This window comes from Plecotus auritus, assembly GCF_963455305.1.
Source record: "Plecotus auritus genome assembly, chromosome: 6".
NCBI classification, from domain to species: Eukaryota; Metazoa; Chordata; class Mammalia; order Chiroptera; family Vespertilionidae; genus Plecotus; species Plecotus auritus.
The window spans coordinates 152,138,487-152,159,513 of NC_137773.1; the positions used below are offsets into that span (position 1 = coordinate 152,138,487).

Consider the following 21,027-nt stretch of genomic DNA (forward strand, 5'->3'; position numbering starts at 1 on the left):
GAGAATTGAGAAACTAAAAGCTTCCTATGAGGGCATTGGAATCCTATTTGGTTTTGTTGTTTTTAGGATGTTTTGTTTTGTTTTGTTTTCCTCTTTATTTTATTTTTTCTCATCACCACTTATCCCCCCCATACCATTTTCCACCACCCCAACCCCAACCCCCACAATCACCATGCTGATTTGGTTTTAATACTTATTTCCATGACCCAAAGAAGGCAAAGATTGTGCAGAGAGAGATATGCACCCTACTGTGGTATATCAGATGCTCCTGTGGAACATTTTGTTCCACAGGAGCATCTGATATACCACAGTAGGGTGCATATCTCTAAAGAGAATTTAACTCCCCAGGTGGGAGGGCCTTGGAGGGGCAGCAGGGTTTCTGCCCCAGCCTTATCCAGGCCTCTGAGGTCCAAGTTAAGTGCAGGCAACACTGTACAATCATCAACTTCTCTTTTACTGTCTGTATCTGAGTTGCATGGCAGGAGTCAGATGGCAACATTTACTCCCACACCGGAGCTGTCAGACCAAGGCCCTTCCCCTTCTGTGCCCTTTTTGAAAGAGAGAATCCCTCTCCCTGTGACTGCTGAGAGAACAGTGGATGGAATGGCGGGTCCCCTGACCTGTCCTCCTTGTCTGCTTGTATTCACCCCAGGCCTCCCTGCTGGGCATGCCTACAGAATTCTAGAAGCATTTGTTGGGAATAGAGCACATGGGGAGGAAGAATACAGAATAGGAATTGTCGACTGGTGGCCTGTAGACATTATTCGGGCCACAAATGTATGATAGTTGACACAAAATTTTTTTTTAAACTTTTAAATCTTTATTGTTGAAAGTATTACATATATCCCCGTTTTTCCTCTATTGACTCCTTCTAGCCCACCCCTGCCCCAGGCTTTTACCACCCTATTGTCTGTGTCCATGGGTTGTGCATATCTCTATATATAAAAGCTTCAGCGACCTTTACGATCGAATGACCGGAACAACTGGTCAACCAGTCGCTATGACACGCACTGACCACCAGGGGGCAGACGCTCAATGCAGGAGATGTCCCTGGTGGTCAGTGTGCTCCCACAGCCAACCTCCCATGGCCGGCAGCGTCGGCATCCGGCATCCGTTCCTTCCGCACCTGGCCCAGCAACCATTGCCTCCTCTCCCGACCCCACCAGGGCCTTCGGGTCCTGGGCTGGGATGGGGAACCGGGAGTGGGTGGTGGTGGATGCATCCCCTTTCCCATGGAGGCCAAGGGCCAGCTCCCTCCTCGGGGCCATGGCCAACCTCCTGAGCCCCAACTCTCCCCCTGGGCCAGCAGGCCCTGATCAGCCCAGCCCTGATTGGCCAATCACCGGCCAGGCCTAGGGACCCCACCTGTGCACGAATTCATACACTGGGCCTCTAGTATGTATATATGCATACAAGTTTTTGACACACAAATGTTTTTTAAGATTTAGGCAATTTCATATAAAATGTCAGATTTCTGGTTTCTTTGGAAACATTAAAAGGCCTGGAAAGACTAAGATTAAGAGATTATACAACCACAATGGGGGGTGGGGGGAAGGAGACTTATGTAATACTTTAAACAATAAAAAATTTAAATTTTAAAGAGAGAGAGAGAGATTATACAACCAGAATTAGGCAGAGCTGAGGAGATATAGTCCCCTTCAGGTTGGATATCAGCTCCGGAATGTGGTCAGGTGGGTGTTGAGCTGTTGCACCTCGAGACTGGAATGCACATCAACAACCACCAGTCCTACTACCAAGAGATGCTTGAGCATCCCCCACCGCATCCCCACCTGGTAGTCTTCTGGTCTCAGCTTGGCCCAGCAGGACTGAGAACACCTTGTTCCAGGCCTTCCTTTTCTCATCCATGACATCTGCCTGGTCCCCCTCCTGGTGTAATTTATCCTTTTTGATGTTTCTTGAAGTCCTCATGCTCACCATGCCTGTCAGCCAACTTATTCTTCCTGCTGTCCTAACAAGCTTCCCTCACATCTCCTCACTTTGCTCCAGACCTAACTTTCCCTCTGCCCCAGACAGGCACTGATGGTCTCAGCAGCTTGGGTGCCCCCAGCGAGTTTATAATGTCACTGAGATTTACTTCTTTGAGAAAAACCTCAGAGCTTGCCTGTACTCTCCCTAGAATAGACCTTGAGACAGGATGACTTGGATGCAATTATTTGAGAGGTGGAGGAAACCTCAATAGAGGATGAGGAAGTGAGAGGAAGTGGACATAGGGTATCCTAACAAGTCAGTTAGTTCTGTGGGCAGTGGAGCTGAATCTTGCTGGGGACCCTGGAAGAAACTGTGGAGCACACACAGACCCCAAGGATAAGTGGGCTGGGTACTGATACACCACGTCCTGTCAGCCACTAAGGAAGGGCTGCTTGCGAGTGACATTAAATCCCCAACACCAGGGGTCCTCAAACTTTTTAAACAGGGGGCCAGTTCACTGTCCCTCAGACCGTTGGAGGATCGGACTATAGTTTTAAAAAAAAACTATGAACAAATTCCTATGCGCACTGCGGGCCCGGGACGAGTCAGCTGCTAAGCAGGACAGGCAGCGGCACCCGGCAGGCCGGATAAAAGTCCTCGGCGGGCCGCATGTGGCCCGCGGGCCATAGTTTGAGGACCCCTGCAACACCTTTAGCCTGCCAAAAGCAGGCTCTGGAGCCCAGCTGGTGTGGCCCAGTGATTGAGTGTTTGTCTGCCTATGAACCAGGAGGTCTCAGTTCAATTCCTGGTCAGGGCACACGCCTGGGTTGCAGGCTCGATCTCCAGTGAGGGGTGTGCAGGAGGCCGCCAATCAGTGATTCTCTCTCATCATTGATGTTCCTAGCTCCCTCTTCCTCTCCCTTCCTCTCTGAAATCAATAAAAATATATTAAATTTTTAAAAAGCAGGCTCTGGAGACCCGAGAAAACTTAAGGTAAATAAAGCCGGTAAAATGGGTGGAAGTCAGCTGACTTGCCTGGAAGAGCCAAGGGCAGGGGAATGTGGGCCAGGCACCAACAGCATCTGTTCTGACCTCCCACAAAGAGAAGAGGGGTCTTTTAACACAATAACTAATGACCATTTTTTAGCCCCCAAGAGAGCCAGGGCTAGGAAATAACATTTGAAATGGGTGTCTCTGTAAAATCCCAAATGATCCCATAATGTCCAGGTGCCAAAACAGTCCTCCTGTTTTTACCAGATTTTAGAAAGAAAGAAGTAAGCATGTCACCTTGTGATAGGTCCTGGCAGCTAGAGGAATCTATGTTGGAATATTACAAGATATGTGATTTTATCACTTTTCCAAAAGTAGAGTCTCTTTTACCTGCATATATGGGCAAATCCTGCTGTCCTATAGCTCTGCATAGTATGTTAGAATGAGTTTTAAATGTCAACAGCTTAGCGGGAGCTATTATAACCATCACCACTTAGAGCAAACGGGGTGACGAGTTACCTTTTTTTTAAATCATTGGGTCCAAGCAGAGCTCAGCCCAATCTAAGCCTCCAGTTTGTGGCCAGTTCTTTCTGGGGTTACATTTTTTTTCTGAAATCTTATCTTGGCATTTTTTATATGTATCATTCTCCCCTCCTGCCAACATTTATCTGATTCTAGAAAAATTTCCTGTCACCTCAACTCCACGGGGAGCTCAGAATTCATCCTCCATCTCAGACTGACTCTGTGGAGGCTAAAATGGTTCCTGGGGCTTGACATCTAATGAATGGAATGGGCATTTGTTTGCAGACTCTTCCGCCCAGGGCCTCCTTCCTGGATTAAAGTTGTAATTCTCCTTCCTTCCTTCTTTTTAATTTTAATTGGTGTCTAGGTCTCTCATGACTTCGCAATCAACTTTAATGAAGACAACCCAGAATGTGCAGGTAAATGACAATGTGAAAGAAGGCCAGTGTCTCACAGCCCTTTTGTTTGCACATTTCCCATTTTAGTTTCTCTCCTCTGATGCAGTCTATCAGTGATCATTGTCCACAGCAGAAGAGTAGGCTTTCTGGATCTAAATAGACCACACTACTCTAAAGGCAACAGAGAGCCATAATGACAGCAGAAAACTAAGAGCTGGAAAAGACAGGATGAAGAAGAGGTCTTGAGTTTACAGCAAGAATGTTGATCCCCATTCTGGATTCCTCTGGCCAAAAAACACTGGGGGAAATTCACTTGATGGGCAGTGATGATACCCCTCTCACTGCTCTCCAACTTTTCCTCAAGTATTTCTTTCCCACAACTTCCTCTCTGTGAGGGTATAAGTAGGGGGTCAGGGGAGGACATGAAAATCATTGGACACCTTCATCATGTTGGCAAAGGATACGACCTCAGTGACTTCCAACAAGTAGCTTCATGGTTTTGTGCCAGAAATAGCCTTCTCAAAGGCTTTGGTCCACGTCTCACTATTTCCAGCTAGAATTTCTCCAACACAGTTCCGCAAAGTAATGATGATTAAATGATAATGACAACTATTATGATACATATTATCCTAAAATTATTTTCCCTCTTTCTAAATAACAAATAGAGACAAGTTCACCGGTTGCTATGAAACATATAAGATATTTTTTTATAGGGAAATGGGTAGAAATGTCCATATCTCTCCCCTTCTTGTCATGGAGGAAGGGGGCTGAACCAGAGTTAATGCACATCCAGTGAGGTGTGTGGAGCATCCAGCAATTTCTTCCACCAATTCGGCACTTACTGTCCAAGAATATGACATCAATGTCATTGGGTGTGCACATAGTAACCTCTGAGACCTGATCTTCATTCTGCCATTATTCTTTCTCATGATCCCTCACCCTAAATTTATTATGGTTTAGAGTCCACTCATCCCTAACTTCCCCCATTCTTAAACTATAAGAATGGTTTTTCACCAAAGCAGAACTAAATACATGCCCAGCATTTGCCTGTTTCATACTCTCAGAATTCATCTTCCTGTTACTTTTTAAAGAGAAATCCAATGTGCTTATCTTGGGCAAAAACTCCAGAGTCAAAATAGCCTGGCTGGTTTTTCTCAGTGGATAGAGCGTCAACCTGCCGACTGAAGGGTCCCAGGTTCAATTCCAGCCAAGGGCACATGCCTGGGTTTCGGGCTTTATCCCCATGTGCAGGAGGCAGCCAATCAATGATTCTCTCTCATCATTCATGTTTCTATCTCTCTTTCCCTCTCCCTTCCTCTCTAAAATCAATAAAGATATTTTTTTAAAAAAAGAAGAGAAACAAGTAGTCAGTGAAATAAACATTTAAAAAGAAACACAAGAAGACATCATTTTTTTAAAAAAAAAAGAGTCAAAATAGATAAAGAGTGTCTGTTGAGTGTCACTTGACTTCACAACCAAGCTGCAAAATGATACGACATTTGTTTTAGAAGGACAGGCTTTGGGGCAGGGCAACGAGGATGCAGCATTTTCAGTGGGTTGGAAGCATGGGTATAAGGGCAGAACACACAGAACTTGCTCATCCAAAACACCCAAGATCTGGTTTGCATGCATGGTGGATGTGGAACCCCATTTCAGGAGCGGCTTCTGTGGATCCCTCTGGCCAAAAACAGGACCAGTGTGCTGTTTCAGGATAGAAAGGGATATGGGCAAGAGCTAAGAAAGGCACAGACACCAAGAGGAGCCATTTGAATACAATTCATTAGTAATGGGACTCTTGTGTGCTTGTGGGCATAACTTTAAATGTTCAGGCAAGACTCATAAAATGCTAGGAGAAGCTACATTATCTGGGCCGTCCCTTCCAGCGGAGTCTCACCCTTTACTATTTCCTTGGGTCACGTGGCCTCAGGATGGAAACCCCCTTTAAATGAGAAGTTGACCATAATGATGAATGTCATTCATCTGTACCACAGTCCCCAGCAGACAATTGTGTCAGCAGTTTTGCTCATTCATCACACACTTGGTGTGCCTGACCTGCCTCAAGATCTTTGAAGGAGTGAGTCATAATACCTGCCCACAAGGACTTTAATATCTGGAATGATGGTCACACATGACTCCTATAAGTGGAATAGGGTGATATACACTATAGCAGAGTCAACAAGGTAGTGTAAAAACTAGAGAGGCCTTAAAGCTGACTTTCCCAATGGCTGAGAGCACAGCCCTCAGAGCCAGGCAGACCTGGGTTTCAATCCTGAGTCTGTAATTCATTTGCTGCGTGACCTGGGACAGATCATGTCACCTCTCTAAGCCTCAGTTTCTTCACCTGTAAAATGGGCATAACATCTATTTCATTACACTATGAGAATCTAATGAAATCTTATGGGTAAAGTAGGATATTAGGGAAAAGTTGATGGAAAGGATTGCTTTTTAATTAAGCCATTAAAGAGAATGATTTCAGTTGGGGGTAGAGGCAGCAGTGTGGTATTTTCAATCTTAAGAGCATAAATGTGATGTTAAGGAGGACATTTGGGGAATTTAATGCTTTATCTATGTGTGTGTTTGATTACAAATCTATTTGAGGAGACTCCTAAACTATTGATCTTTGCCAACTTCACCTTAGGAATTCAAGGAGTTGTGGAAGCCTATCAGAGCTGCCTTCCGAAGCTCCAACTCTATGGTCCCACCAACATCGCCCCCATCATTCAGAAGGTGGCCAAGTCAGCATCAGAAGAGACTAACACCAAGGAGGCATCGGTAAGGAGAGAGGCAGTTTGCCTGCTAATGGGAGATTGCCCTTTCTCACCTGGATATTGGCCATAGCACCCATCCCATTCTGACAATACATTTCAGCATGTGTGAATTTGGACAAGTGACTTCACCTTCTCCTAACCTCAGTCTCCTCATCTGAAAACTGGGGATAATCATACCCATCACTGCTGGGTTATTGTGAAGCTTAGAGATGACACATCTCCAATGTCTGCAACATTAGCTGGACAGAGGGGACACTTAACAGTGGAAATGACTTCATTCACTGGAGTATCAGGCATACCCACATTGTGTTCTTAGGAAGATAACAAGAACTGTTCAAAATAAACTTGCTTCCCAGTGTACCCAAATTAGAGATGAAACTGAAGCAAAATAATAGATACTTCTGTCCCCTGGTGGTTAAGTACAACAACACAAAACCTCATAGCAAAGATTTGTTTTGTATTCTATTTGTGGTTTTCTTAAGAAAAATGCAAACCAAAGTTTTTTTCATACTCGGAACTATAAAGCTACTTTTGCCCAGCCCTGTATATTACCATAATAACTTTTCTATGTATCATTTTAATGACATCAATATATTTCTTTTTTAGCTTTGTGACTTCTTTCAGATTTAGTAGAACATTGCTGATGTTTGACATTTTCTCTGTGATTTTATCCTGGATTCCAAAATATTGCATTTGCATAAAGAAAGTGATATACTACTCTCTCATCTTCTTACATCAACCCAGCTAGCCTACTTGCGCTGCATCATGTTCTCAGCCTTCCCTCATGATAGAATGGATGGAGGACCATGCTCATATCTAATACCAGCCTCTTCTTTTGCATTCTGGAGCCATCTTCTCTGAATCATCCAAGGACATTGACCTACCAACTATCACACCTGTCTCTCATCTATTTTTTCCCTTTCTACTGAAGACTTATTTTTATTAGCAAATAACACATCCTATAATATCTTCTGTTTAAGTTAAAATCTTTCCCTTGACACCACTTTACCCTAGCCACTACCCCTTATTTTACCTCCCTTTAGAGCAAAATTCATTAAAAAATTTGCCTATACTCACTGTCTCCATCTCTCCTCCCCTTGGTTCCTCTACCTATACCAGTCAGACTTTCCTCCCGAACATTCCTCTGAAATTACACTTGTCAAAATCAATAGTATCTCCATCTTGGCAAACCCACTAAGGCCTTGGAGCAAATTTGAATCCTCACAGATGCAAGATTTGGAGATAAGTGTTGGACAGGATCACTATTTCATTTTGTTTTAACATTTTTTTCTCATCAGAACTTCAACTTCTTCAAATGATATGTTACTCAGAAACCCAACATCTAAAATAGATTTTAAGAAAACTTGTTAAATCTGGACTGAGAGATGGGGTCCAAACTTTTGTCCTTCTCCCCTTATATCCCCAAAGCATCCAAGGTGTCCCAGGGCACCCCAGAGCCCATATGGAAAAAGGAAATCATCTCAGCCCTTCTGGGGTACCAGGAACTAGAAGAGAAAAAAGAGAACAGGGCTGACATAGGTCTGGACTTAGGCCTGGTATAAGCCAGCATGAGTTTTTGCCCATCATTCACTCCCCCAGGGACCACTCACTCCCCCAGAGTCAGGTAGTCTGCTGTGTAAGAACAGGTCAGGAAATGGTGCGAGAATGGTCTGATCCACATATCCCCAAACAACTGACCCTTAGAGTCCAGGAACAATGGTTCTTTTCCCCAGCGGTTTCTCCTGTTCTTTAAACAGTGTGTAGTCCTGGACCTCTTGTTATCACTGATAGCTAAGGGGCTTACACTTGAACCTCTTAGGCAAGTTGTGTCAGGGTCTGGATGTAGGATTTTCTCCTCAACTTTGTGGAACTCTTCTAGAAATTTAAAAAAACAAAAAAAATCCTCCATATCTGAACAGGACCTCATATACATTCAAAGACTATCCTGTTTCATCCGTGAACATTTCCCCAGCCTGGTTTTGGAAGCAACTGTTACGGTAGCTTTATTGGAAATTTGCATCAGGCCTTTGATCCGACAGTCTGCAGCCTAGGACCTCTGGCTAGATTAACACTGGATCAGATTCTAGAATCCTGATAATCCCTTCAGATCAAGGGTTCTTAACCTTTTTTGTTCCATGGACCCCATTAGCAGCTGATGAAGCCCATGGGCCCCTTCTCAGAAGTATTTTTAAGTGCACAAAATAATCTCATTTTAACATGTACATAAAAAATTATTAATAAAATATTTTACACTCTTTTTTACACTATGTCTTCAAAATCCAGGGTGTATTTTATACTTATATCATCTTAATTTGGATGCTAAATTATCATCACAAATATTTAGACTTTATAAATTGATAGTACATTCACATATTTGAGTTGTTTCAAACATTCTTAAAAGACTTCGTATAACTGAATTGGGTATCCATTTTTAAAGTTAAATTTAAATTTATTAAAAGAAAATAAAATTTAAAATTCAGGTCCTCTGTTGCTCTAGTCACATTTCAGGGGTTCAGCAGTCACATGGAGCTCATGGCTATTGTCTTGGGCAGTGCACATTTAGACTTAAAAATCTCCAAGCTGAAGAGGCAATTACAAGCAATCTAGTCCCAACCCTCATCTGAGAAATGAAGCTGAAACCCAGAGGAGTTAAAAGGGATTTTCCCAGGATCTCAGAAAATGAGGTTTTGACGCCCATCCTCCTGACTACATGCTGCTCTGTCAACCACACTGCTTCATAACAGTCACTAAGGTGATTATTAGAATTAACCTATAACTACTGTGCCTGCCTTTCAGTCCCATTCATCATAACCTAAGTTTTTAGGACTGTCTACACACAGGTACTCAAAAAAATCTGTTGTCGCTGTTGCTGTAGCCAGTATGCACTGAAGGCACCTGATATTGTCCTTGTCTCCCCACCTCTCGGTCCCTCGTTGCCTGGCATCTGATCCATCGCAGCAATACTTCATCCTGCTGATTCTGACCGACGGTGTCATCACAGACATGGCCGACACCCGGGAGGCCATCGTCCACGCCTCCCACCTCCCCATGTCAGTCATCATCGTGGGAGTGGGCAACGCTGACTTCAGTGACATGCAGATGCTGGACGGTGACGACGGGATCCTGAGGTCACCCAAGGGAGAGCCTGTCCTTCGAGACATCGTCCAGTTCGTGCCCTTCAGGAACTTCAAACACGTACGCATATCTCAGGGCTTCCCATGGGAGGGCAGGACCAAAACAAACTCACTCCTTACGTGTTTCCACCAGTTTGTAGGGAAGCAACGCCGGCTATCCATGCCTGCCTAGGCCAGGCCATCTTCCCCACAGGAGATGGAGAGCTTGGCTCTTTGGAGATAAAAGTGTAACTTGAATTAGAGATGAGAAGTCTTGCTAACTATAGTAGCCAACATTTCACTTGCACTTGTCCCTTCCATATAGCTTAGGACCTTGGTGCCGTCAGGGCTGCCAGGTACAGGTAGGCAGAGTGTTCCCTGTGCAAGGGCCTGGCCAGAGAAGCAAGGGGCAGCTTCAATTCGGCCTGGGTTCTGCCTGTTGAGCCCTGTGCTCTGGGAGGCCCGTGTTTGCCTTGGCAAAGCATATTTTCAAATTAATAGAGACCTAAATCCTCTATAAGTATAGTAAGCAGAGCCAAATAATTTAGTTAACTCCTTAAGAACAGAACCAGTAAGATGACAAAGGTAGTTCAAAGGAGGATATAACATAGTTGACTATGGTCAGTGGGGAAAAGGCTGGAGTAAGTTTGCTAGGGCAGATTCAAAACTAGAGAATGGCCAAAGGGGTTAAAAATAATTAAATAGACTGGATTACCTTTTCTACTGGACAGAAATCTTCCCAGTTTTCCACAAGTTGACATCTAGCTTTACAGTCTCGAGCTGTAATCAATAATAAATAATGTCAAGCAGCATTACCTCCCCCTGATGACCCGAAGCAGGCGCAGTAGACAGTGCTCTAGTATGACATCGAAAAGTGCTTAACAATTTTTTGGCATTTCAATTGTTGGATCATTGTTAATTCAGTGGAAGGAGGGGCACCTTTAAAATTCCAACAGCAGCCTACACCTGTGTGGCTGAATGACCCAGGACGCCTCTGATTCGTGCAAAGTCTCCCTCTGGCCTGGGGGTGGCCAGCTGTGTCCAGGAGCCCTTGAGGGTCATGTGGAAGTCACTCAAGAGCAGAGCATCCTCGCCCTAATTGGTTTGGCACAGTGGATAGAGCATCGGCCTCCGGACTGAAGGGTCCCAGGTTTGATTCGGTCAAGGGCATGTATGTACCTCGGTTGCAGGCACATCCCCAGTGGGGGCTGTGCAGGAGGCAGCTGATCGATGTTTCTCTCTCATTGATGTTTCTAATTCTCTATCCCTCTCCCTTCCTCTCTGTGAAAAATCAATAAAACATGTTTAAAAAAAAAAAGAAAGAGCAGAGCATCCCGCCCCTATGCCCCCTGTGGCTTTGCCCTCTCCACTGCTGGTGGGGCCAGCAATACCCCTCCCAGTGGGTGGTAACTGAACTTGAGCTGCCCCGCAGGAGGGAATCTCCAGAATGCTCAGTGCCCTGAAGCAGCTCCACAGTCCCCTTGGAAACTGTGAGAATCCCCTCCTGTCCCTGCTGCTGTGACCTCTCTGTCACCTGGGCCGTCACTGCAGTGAAGTCTGATTCCTACATCTCAAGGATCCCTGCCGGAAACATCTGTAGCTTCCACTGCAGCTCCTCAATCCTCAGGGCTGAGGTCAGTTATCTAGTGACCCAGAGAGGAAGGGACAGGCACCATGCCACCCACTCTAAGCTTTCCTTCCTAATGCTTTTTTGGAAAAGCCTTTCTATTCCAGCCAACACCCCTCATTCAAAGGGGTTTATCGGATATGTCCAGGCACATGTGAATCCCACTCTGAGCCCACACTGGGACCCCAGCTACCCTGGGTACGGTAACTATAGGGTGTGGACGGATGGATGGACAATTGTTTACATAGACAAGTCCCAGTGCTAGCGTCAGAGCCTTTGGCCTGTGCTTTTCAGAAATTGCCTGGTGTTCTGCTGCTGTCTTGGGACAGGAGTTAAAGCCAGCATCAGGTAAATGACGAGCCCAGTGGCCTCCACTGAACCCCAGATCTCATGAATTGCCAGCTCAATGTAGGGAGGTCACCACTCACTCCAGGGCTCCTTGAACAATGAGGTATAGCTTAGAAACCTAGTGCCACACAATTCTAACGCCCCTCTTAAGGAGGGCTACCATGTGATTAGAATCATTAAAGGAGCATAAAATCAATACTTGACTACAGAGTTGAGTGCAGAGGGGGTTCCAAGTAACAGCCCCTACAGGCTCACAGGCAGCGAGCACGGTGAGGGGTGACCGTTCCACTGTAGCCGTCTTCCTCCTGCCGGAGGAGGAGGTTTGCAAATGAAACCACTCGTTAGATGAAAGAGGCTCATCATGTCCTCGGTTATCTGCACGTGGACAGCAAGGAGTGCTGTCCTCTTCAAGGAAGGATGTGCTGGGGCCCGCTGAATGCACTGCCCTTGTGTTCATCAACGAGGCTACTGACCTGCCTGATGCCCAAGGCGGGGAGAGGGGTGCTCTTCCAGGCTGTGATGTCCTGCTCCATCTAGTCAGCAGGACAGAGTAGCCATGTCACTGACCACCACCTATAACTGCCTGAGTGAAGGGTCAAAGAACTTACTCCCTGGGAGATTCAAGCACTTCCCCAAACCACCTTCCCCCTGCCACACATAACACACACACACACACACACACACACACACACACACACACACACACACACACATCTGTGTGCCGAAACAATGCAGCTGAGCCAGGCTAGGTTCTAGCCTCTACCCCAAGCCTCCTCCTCTCATGGAGTATCTACTGCGTGCAAGGCATGTGCTAGCATTGGGGCCACAGCGAGGTGAGAAAGCCGTGGGTCCAGGCTGCAAGGAATGAACTGGGGGGTTGCATGGTTGGGACCTAGGGGTCAGCAGAAATATCTGTGGGTGATGGAAGGGGCTAAAATGTTGCTACGGGACTTCAGAGCAGAGAGAAGTCGCCATGAGGAAAGCCCTGCAGCTTGAGCTGGGTGTATGAGGGAGGACAGGGCCTTGGTAAGCCGGGAGTGGAGGGGCACCAGCCAAGGAACCTGCCCTGATCTGATCGGGGTGAGGAAGTGGCACGCTCACCGTGTGCGCTGCACAGTCTCCAGCTGCTCAGAACGCCAGGAGCATATCATCCACCTTATCTTCATGGATTTCAAATTAGATTTTGAAAACCATTTCATTATCCAGACTACACTGAATTCAATAAGCCATAAATAAAATGAAAAGTGAGGAACTGATACATTTCATATTAGCCCGTCACCCAGGAGCCGTCTCTCTTTTCCTGTTCTGCATGATAACTCGGGGCTTTGAAGTGGACAGGGCCCTGGCTCCGAGCTGGGTGATTCTGGGCAAGTTACTTAACCCATCCGTGCCACAGAATTGCATCAGCACAATGGGGCAAATGACACACGCATTGGGAGATTAAAGGTGTCTTCACAAAGCTTAGCACAGCACATGGTCTGTGTAGGTGATTTACAAATTCAGCTGCTATTACCAGCTGCTTTCACATTTTTGGCCTTTTCCTAACCAACTAATGCCCCCCAGCCCCTATTTGCTCACCAGACCCACGAGCACATGTGTGCCAAAGGGTGGGAGAATCGCTTAAGCTCTGTGCTGTCCCATGCAGTAGCAAATAGCCACATGTGGGCATTTAAGTTTAAATTCATTAAAATGAAATAAAATTTTAAAATGACCTCTTCAGTTGTACGAGCCACATTTCAAGGGTTTATTAATTGCGTGTGTCTAGTGACTACCATATTGGACTTTCCATCATTGTAACAAGTTCTATTTGACGGCACTGTTTAGAAAAGTTTTTGTCTCCAAATAACAGCAAGTCCATCTTCCAGTGGATTACATGAATGGTTCTTAGCCAAGGATGACTTATTCCTCGGGGGACACTTGGCAATATCTGGAGACATTTTTAATGGTGACAGTGTGGCGTGTCTAACTCACATCTAGTCAGTAGTGGCCAGGGATGTTGGTAAACATCCTACAATGCCCAGAACAGTGCCCCCAATAAAGAATTATCTGGCCCAAAACAGCAGTAGAGCTAAAGTTGGGAACCCCTGGATTACATAAGTACAAACATGTTTTTCTCATGTAGCTAGAAGTTAGGGACTGGGGGCTGCTGACATCTGTTTTTTCAGTGATTCGATAGTGTCAGGGCCAGCACTTGGTGATTCCCTTGGTGATAAAATGGTTGCCATAGCTCCAGGAATCACATTCCAGTTCAAGGCAAAGAGGAAGAGGAAAGGGACAGAGCCAACCATGTCTGTCCCCTTTAACCAAGAAGAAAAGCTTTCCAACATCCCCCAGGAAAGTAATTTCTTTCTCAAAGATGAAATTGGATTACATGGACCTCCCTGGATGGGAGGGAGGCTAGGAAATCACATATTTGGCTTTGTAGCTTTTCTATGAGAGGTGGCCAGAGAGAAGGGGTAGAAATGACTTTTTATATGCCCCAGTGTACACATGGATCATGAATAACACACAGTTATTTATAAAATAAAAGAGCATTCATGGATGTCAAATGTCCAGCAGGCTATAACATCTCCAAGATGTAAAGAATCATTTTATTATTTTTAAATATGATTTTATTGATTTTAGAGAGAGAAAAAGGGAGAGGGAGAGGGAGAGAGACATCGATGTGAGAGAGAAACTGATTGGCTGCCTCTTGCATGCCCCCTACTGGGGATCGAGTCTGCAACAGGGCATGTGCCCTGACTGGGAATCGAACCCGGGAACTTCTGGTGCATGGGACAACACTCAACCAACTGAGCCACACCAGCCAGGCGTGACGAATCTTTTTAGAAAAACTCCTCACAGTATTTTCAGATTGTTGTTAAGATATGTCTCTTATTTTGAGCCTCCTAAAAACTCTGAGGTAGAATCAATGCTTATTCTTTCCTATTTTGTCTCTGAGAACAACAGGGCTCAGCAAAGCTGAATGGCTGAGTGACAAAGCCGCATAGGAAGGAAGGAGCTAGCAACCAGGTCATCTGGCATTTAGTTCACTCAGTTTCTTTCAGGATCTTTCGTGAGGCATCTCAAACACTTGTTAACTGGTCACTCTGCTTCAAATCTGCAATCTTTTCAGTACTTATAATGGGGGTTGAGCAATTTTTCTTGCCCAGAGGCTGAGCAGTTAGCACTGAATACCAAGAGTCCATGCAGAATATCAACCTCCACCTTCATCTGCCTCAAAACATACAGTGGAGCCATAATGCTGGAAGAATAATGGCTACATTAATTAGCATGGAGGTACTCAATACGTTCCGTCACCAATACACTCCATCACCTGGCTTCAAGCTTGTCTTCCGACTGAATGCCCCACCAATTCTGCATTTGCAACACACACACTTCAGTACCATCAGATGACTCACTGTCCCCAAAATAATTAAGTGCCAATCCCCTGCTTCTCTACATTTTAAAACATACCCAACTTAAATGCCACCTCCTCTTGGAAGCCTGCTCTGATTTCCTCCAAGATGACTTAGTCTCTTTGTTTTCTGCGCTCTGGTCACATAGTGATTGTGACTCTGGAGCAGTGCTTCTCAAATTTCATATGCACAGGAATCATGGGCATCAAATTAAAATGCAGATTCTGATTCAGTAGCTCAGGGATGGGTCTAAGATTCTACGTTTCTAATAAGCACCCATGTGATGTGATGCTGTTGGTTTGTAGCATGTGTCATATTTTACCTTAAAGTAGGGTTAATTTTGGCTCCTCTCACATGATGCTAACTTCCCTAATAGTAAGAATAATAGACCCCATAAAACCTAGCACAGTGCCTAGAACATAAATAAGGGTCTAGTTAATTGAATATAAATCAGAAACAAAAGTGAAAGTTCATTCTGCCACCTAATTTTCACCCATATTTCAGATATGAATAGTTTGATATTTTGAGACAGGCATGCAAAAATAAAATTAGGGAATTAATGGTTCAGGTTCCCACAACCTGACAACTCTTGCTTTGGCCCTTGTCAAATGCTGAATGAATGAATGAATGAATGAATGAATGAATGATGAGAGAGAGACTAACTGCTCAGAACAGGATTCAAGCCTTTTAGGCTGATTCTCAGCTTCCTCTGGCCAGCTGCCAAAGTCATGGTGATTTCTTCTTCCCTGCAGGCATCTCCGGCTGCCCTGGCAAAGAGTGTGTTGGCTGAAGTCCCAAACCAAGTCGTGGACTATTACAACGGCAAAGGGATTAAGCCAAAGTGTTCATCAGAAATGTATGAGTCTTCCAGGACACTAGCACCATGAACTCCACGTACTTTTACAGAGTTCTGAAATACTACTCCTGCTAATATTTACTTCTTCTACTACTCATGTACTTTAAAAAGCCACACATTTAAAAACTAGCACGTTTTGGTGATTTTTAACTAACTGGCCATTTTTTTTTTTTTTTTTTTTTTTTTTTTGCATGTGTAGCCCTGAGGCCTGGATCTGGTAAGCCCTTGTATTGTTAAAGACTTTTTACAAAGAAACACAAATAATTCCAACTTACTCTTTACATTACAGCATGTCAACTTGAAATAATATGGTATCTGTATCTGTTTTTTATACAGGTTTGTTGAAATTTTGCTAAATTTCTTATTATCTTTACACTGTAAAGCATTTTGAAACAACTACTGAACGTTGATGGCCAAAACATATTTGGTTTTACCTGCTACAGGATGAGAGACTTTTCAAAATGGTAGATGCATGGACTGTATTTTGCATGTTTAAAAAACAAAAACACAAAACACAACACCCAGACTGTTTTTGCAGTTTTACCTATAATTCATCCCTGCTGAGAATGGTCTCTCTGCTGATGAAGAGAAGCAGTCACCTAGGAGTAGTCTTCTAGATGGGGGTCTGGGGCACTTAGCCCAGCACCTCTCAGACTTTACTGGGCATCTTGTCAAAATTTGGACCGTGATGCTATAGGTATGCATAGGCCCCAGATTCTGCCGCTCTGACAAGGTCCTAGGGCAAGCATGTCAAACGCAAAGGCTAACACGAGCCAAATAAACGAGGCATGCGGCCCACAGGCCGCGAGTTTGACATGCTTGTCCCAGGGGATGCCAGTGCAGTCCTCATATTGCACTGAGAGTACTGAGGTTCTAGACTTTAGGGTGCAATTGTAGAGACCATCTGAACCAGGGCGGACCCTAGTCTGCTTGAGAATGGCACCTCTTCCCCATCAGTAGCACAAAGGTTGCCTGTCTCTGAGGAGGGAGTAGAAAGTAGTGAGACTGATTCCAGGAGCTGCACACCCCACATCAGCCTCACTGCTTTGTAGTCCCACCTCTTCCTTAAACAGATGAGGGAGTATTCCCCCTGGCCGGCTCCTGCCCTCTTAAAGGAGGCATCTCACTCCTTGCATGAATGATGCCATGTTTATGTCAACCCCAAAGAATGACCTTGAAAAGTCTTCAGTAGAATCATGACAATGGAGACTTGGCCATGGCAAAGGGCTATGCAGTGTCACTCCCCAGAAATGTGGCCCACTGAGTTGATTTTTAAGCTGAGTGTGGGGCTTCTCTTTGCCTCTTTTTATCATTCCTGAGAGCAAACTTTATCAGCAGAAATGCCTAGAATCATTGTTTTAGGTGTGGTGTTTTGTTTTGATATAAAATGGACAGTTTTGAACCAGAAGAATGATCTTCTCACAGGGAAATGAACAAATGTTTTACAGCATAAAAGGCACAATATGGTCAGCGAGATAGGGAGGTAAATCGCAAGGTGAAATAGATCTGTATGTTGTTTGTTTGTTGAGGGGAGACATATTAACAAGCAAATCAAATAGACTTTGTATAATTTCCAGTGTTATAATTATAGATTCTAACCTTGCAAATACATGTCAGCCAAATGCACAACATTTTGGGAATGATGGGGAAAATTATGACTGAAAAAAATCACAAATATTTAAACTGTATTGTTTTATGAATAAATTGGGTACTTACAGAATTTTTTTAAAGAGTTATGGTCTTGTTTCTCTTTTCAAGGCATTTTTCCCCCAGTGATTTATTTCATGTAGGTGACATTGTTACAGAAAACCAGAGAAGAACCAAGCAATACTTAGAGAGATGGATGCTTCATTCCCCACTGGTTTTATGTACATGAGTCAAATCATTGACTCTTAGTCATTGTCAGGGAGAGAGTTATATTTACCCCTGAGGACTATAATCTTAATTTTCTGCCTAATAAAGTTAGTGGGCCTGCTTATAAGATAAGGCCCTGGAATGAGGGCCAAGAGTAATCTTTAGAGAGTCCAAAGAGTCCTGGACTCTCAATTTTGCCTCGGCTGTCTCAGGCCGGGTGTGATGAAGCCACGTTAGGATTCCGTCAACCTTGACTGCCATGGAGGTGGTCCTTTCCAGGTAAGTCAGTCCTTGGGTGGCAAATTTCTTTACCCAAACAGAGTCACCAGGGTGGAAGGGATGAACTGGATCAGAAGTTGGTACAGGCAGAGCATCTCAGACATGCTTCTGGATTGCTTCCTGGGTAGACTGTAAAGCCTGTAAGAACTTGAGTAAAGACTGGTTATGGATTTCAGCTTTTCTAGATTGGGTTGGTCAGGGTCTGGAAGAGTCACTAGAATCTGTAGAGGCCCCACTGGTTTTAGGGCAGCCTCCTGGGCAGCTTCATCTGTGGCCCAGTTCCCTCTTGCTTCTGTGGAGTCCCCTTACCTTATAAATAGCACTATGTATGTGAGCCATTGTAAATGTGTACCTGCTATCAGTATAAATTGTTACTGATTTTTCTTTTGTCCATTGGAGAGCCTGAAACTGGGTGACTTGAGTGTTTGACATCCAGTGTTCCACTGTGTTCCAGAGTAAAGCCTCAACCTCATGTGGAGCAGTTAGGATTAGTTCCTGCCCTAGGGTTAACTTATTTGCTTTTTCGATAAGCATAGCGTGGCTGCTACTGCGCAGAGGCAAGTAGGTCACCCAAATGCAAAGGGGTCAAGTCTTTTGGACAAATAGGCTACCAGCCTTTTCTAAGGGCTGAGACTTTGAGTGAGTACCTCTTTGGCTATGCCCCTTGTCTTAAATACTTAGTTACATCTGGTATAGCTAGTTGGCCCATCGTCCTTGCTCTGCTCATGTCTGTCTAACTGCCTAATATATTACCTCAAGGATCCTGGCTCTGAATTCTTTTAGGGAAAATGGACGTTGAATTTCTTCTATAGCTGCTTCGTGCTGAGGAAGGACGGAGTTTTCTCTCAGAGCCAAGAGATCCTTGCTGCCTGTCAGAGGGACAATGAGGCCTGGGCCCAGAAGGAGGTGGGCTTGTGACCTGGCAGAGACAAACTGTAACAAATGGTCCGGTGGAAGGGAAAGAAAACATTTCAGTTTTAATAACCTCTATTGAAATAGAATTTTTCTCCTCAAAATTACCTCTATGTTTATCAAAAGAGCCAGATCAAGACTAATTTATCTATTGTATTCAATTTGACCTGATTGTTTGCATAAACACAACAAGAATGGTAACTGACTACATTTGCCGGAATTTCATGATTGTGCCCCATAGGGCCAGGAAGCCAAGCCATCCAGCTGCCGTCCGACCTGCCTGCAGTATCCGCTGAGTTAGGTGAATCTCTCACCTGCAGTGATTCCACCTGGGCCCATGCCCTAGGTTTTAAGGCCCATCTCAGTAGCCCTCCTACTCGTCGCGGCCTAGAGTGCGTGGGGGTTCCACAGGGACACAGAAGCGTCCTTATTGCTCCCCTTCTACTCTGACCAACCGCCAGTGATGGTAGGATATGGGCCTGATGCTCCAGCGCCAGCCATTTTCAGGGCTCCCAAGCAGGATACCAGGCTTTTCTTTGGCACTCTTATTGGCTTTAAGTCTTCAGAGTTCAGAAAGGGCTCTTTAAAACATGACACTTCAGTCAAAGTTTTCAGTTATTAAAACCACTATTAGAAACCAGTCTTATTGAATTTATGCAAAGAAATGTATTGCCATGATTTATTTATTAAGAATTGCCAGAGAAACCAAGATGGCGGCATAGGTAAGCACCTAAACTGCCACCTCGCACAACAATTTCAAAACTACAACTAAAAGACAGAACGGACACCATCCAGAACCACAGGAAAGCTGGCTGAGTGAAAATTCTACAACTAGAAGGAAAGAGAAAAGCTCACAGAGAATTGGAGGTACAGCAAAGGGTCTTTGTGCGCGCAGAGAGGAAGGGTGGCTAAGAGCCTGGCTGACTTTCTCTGGCGGAAGGGGGAAGGAAGCCCTCGACCGCACTGAACCCCAGTTCTGACTGCACTGAACCCCAGTTCCGGGCGAGCCCCTGGGGACCCACGCTCTTGTGGGGGGAGTCTGGACTCTCAGGCGGAAACTCAGGAGCCGGGGAAGGCAGAGGTCTGCGCGTGCGCACAAGGGCAAGGCTGCCAGAAAGCCAAGACTGTCTGCTCCGCCCTGAGACTCCACCCCATCCAAGCCAAGCACAGAGGCTATTGCAATTTGGCAAGTCTAATCCTATAAGGCTGTCTCCAGCACCGAACTTCTCCCAGCGAAGATGCAGCTGATCCTTACAGCCAAATGGCCTGGAGGTCAATTCCTCCCAGTGATACCAACAACAATCAAGACTTAATTACAACAAGGCTGTACACACAGTCCACAAAGGGGTGCACCAAGAGTGTCCACCTCAGGTTAACTGGGGAAGCAGACCCACTGGGCCATATAGGAAACCTAGCACACAAATTTACCCTACCAACTCAGGGAAGCAGTGAAAATGCGGCATCAAAGAAACAGATCACAAACAAAAGAAATGGAGGAAAACAAACGACTGGATATAGAATTCAAAACCACGGTTATAAGGCTTTTCAAGAATATCCTAGAAAAGGCCGATAAATATAACGAGACCCTCGAAGATATGAAAAAGGACCAACTAGAAATTAAACATACACGGACTGAAATAAAAAATATTATACAGAGACCCAGAAACAGAATAGAGGAACACAAGAATCAAGTCAAAGAATTGAAATACAAAGAAGCAAAAAACACTCAACCGAAAAAGCAAAAAGAAAAAAAAAAATCCAAAAAGTTGAAGATAGTGTAAGAAGACTCTGGGACAACTTCAAGCGTACCAACATCAGAATTATAGGGGTGCCAGACGAAGAGAGAGAGCAAGATACTGAAAACCTATTTGAAGAAATAATGACTGAAAACTTCCCCCACCTGGTGAAAGAAATAGACTTACAAGACCAGGAAGCGCACAGAACCCCAAACAAAAGGAATCCAAAGAGGACCACACCAAGACACATCATAATTAAAATGCCAAGAGCAAAAGACAAAGAGAGAATATTAAAAG

At 44.8% G+C, this 21,027-nt stretch overlaps 1 protein-coding gene across 6 annotated transcripts in view; it reads left to right on the forward strand.

Annotated features, from left to right (window-relative positions):
- Nucleotides 1-17,661, forward strand: part of CPNE4 (copine 4) — a 390,994-nt gene extending 373,333 nt beyond the window's left edge. For all 6 annotated transcript variants that reach the window (XM_080674014.1, XM_080674010.1, XM_080674012.1 and 3 more), the window contains 4 exons: nucleotides 3,809-3,860; nucleotides 6,478-6,611; nucleotides 9,566-9,802; nucleotides 15,846-17,661. In XM_080674014.1, the coding sequence (XP_080530140.1) occupies nucleotides 3,809-3,860; nucleotides 6,478-6,611; nucleotides 9,566-9,802; nucleotides 15,846-15,980 (558 nt within the window). In that variant the 3' untranslated portion in view covers nucleotides 15,981-17,661. The remainder of the gene's footprint in view (nucleotides 1-3,808; nucleotides 3,861-6,477; nucleotides 6,612-9,565; nucleotides 9,803-15,845) is intronic.
- Nucleotides 17,662-21,027: the final 3,366 nt, after the last annotated feature.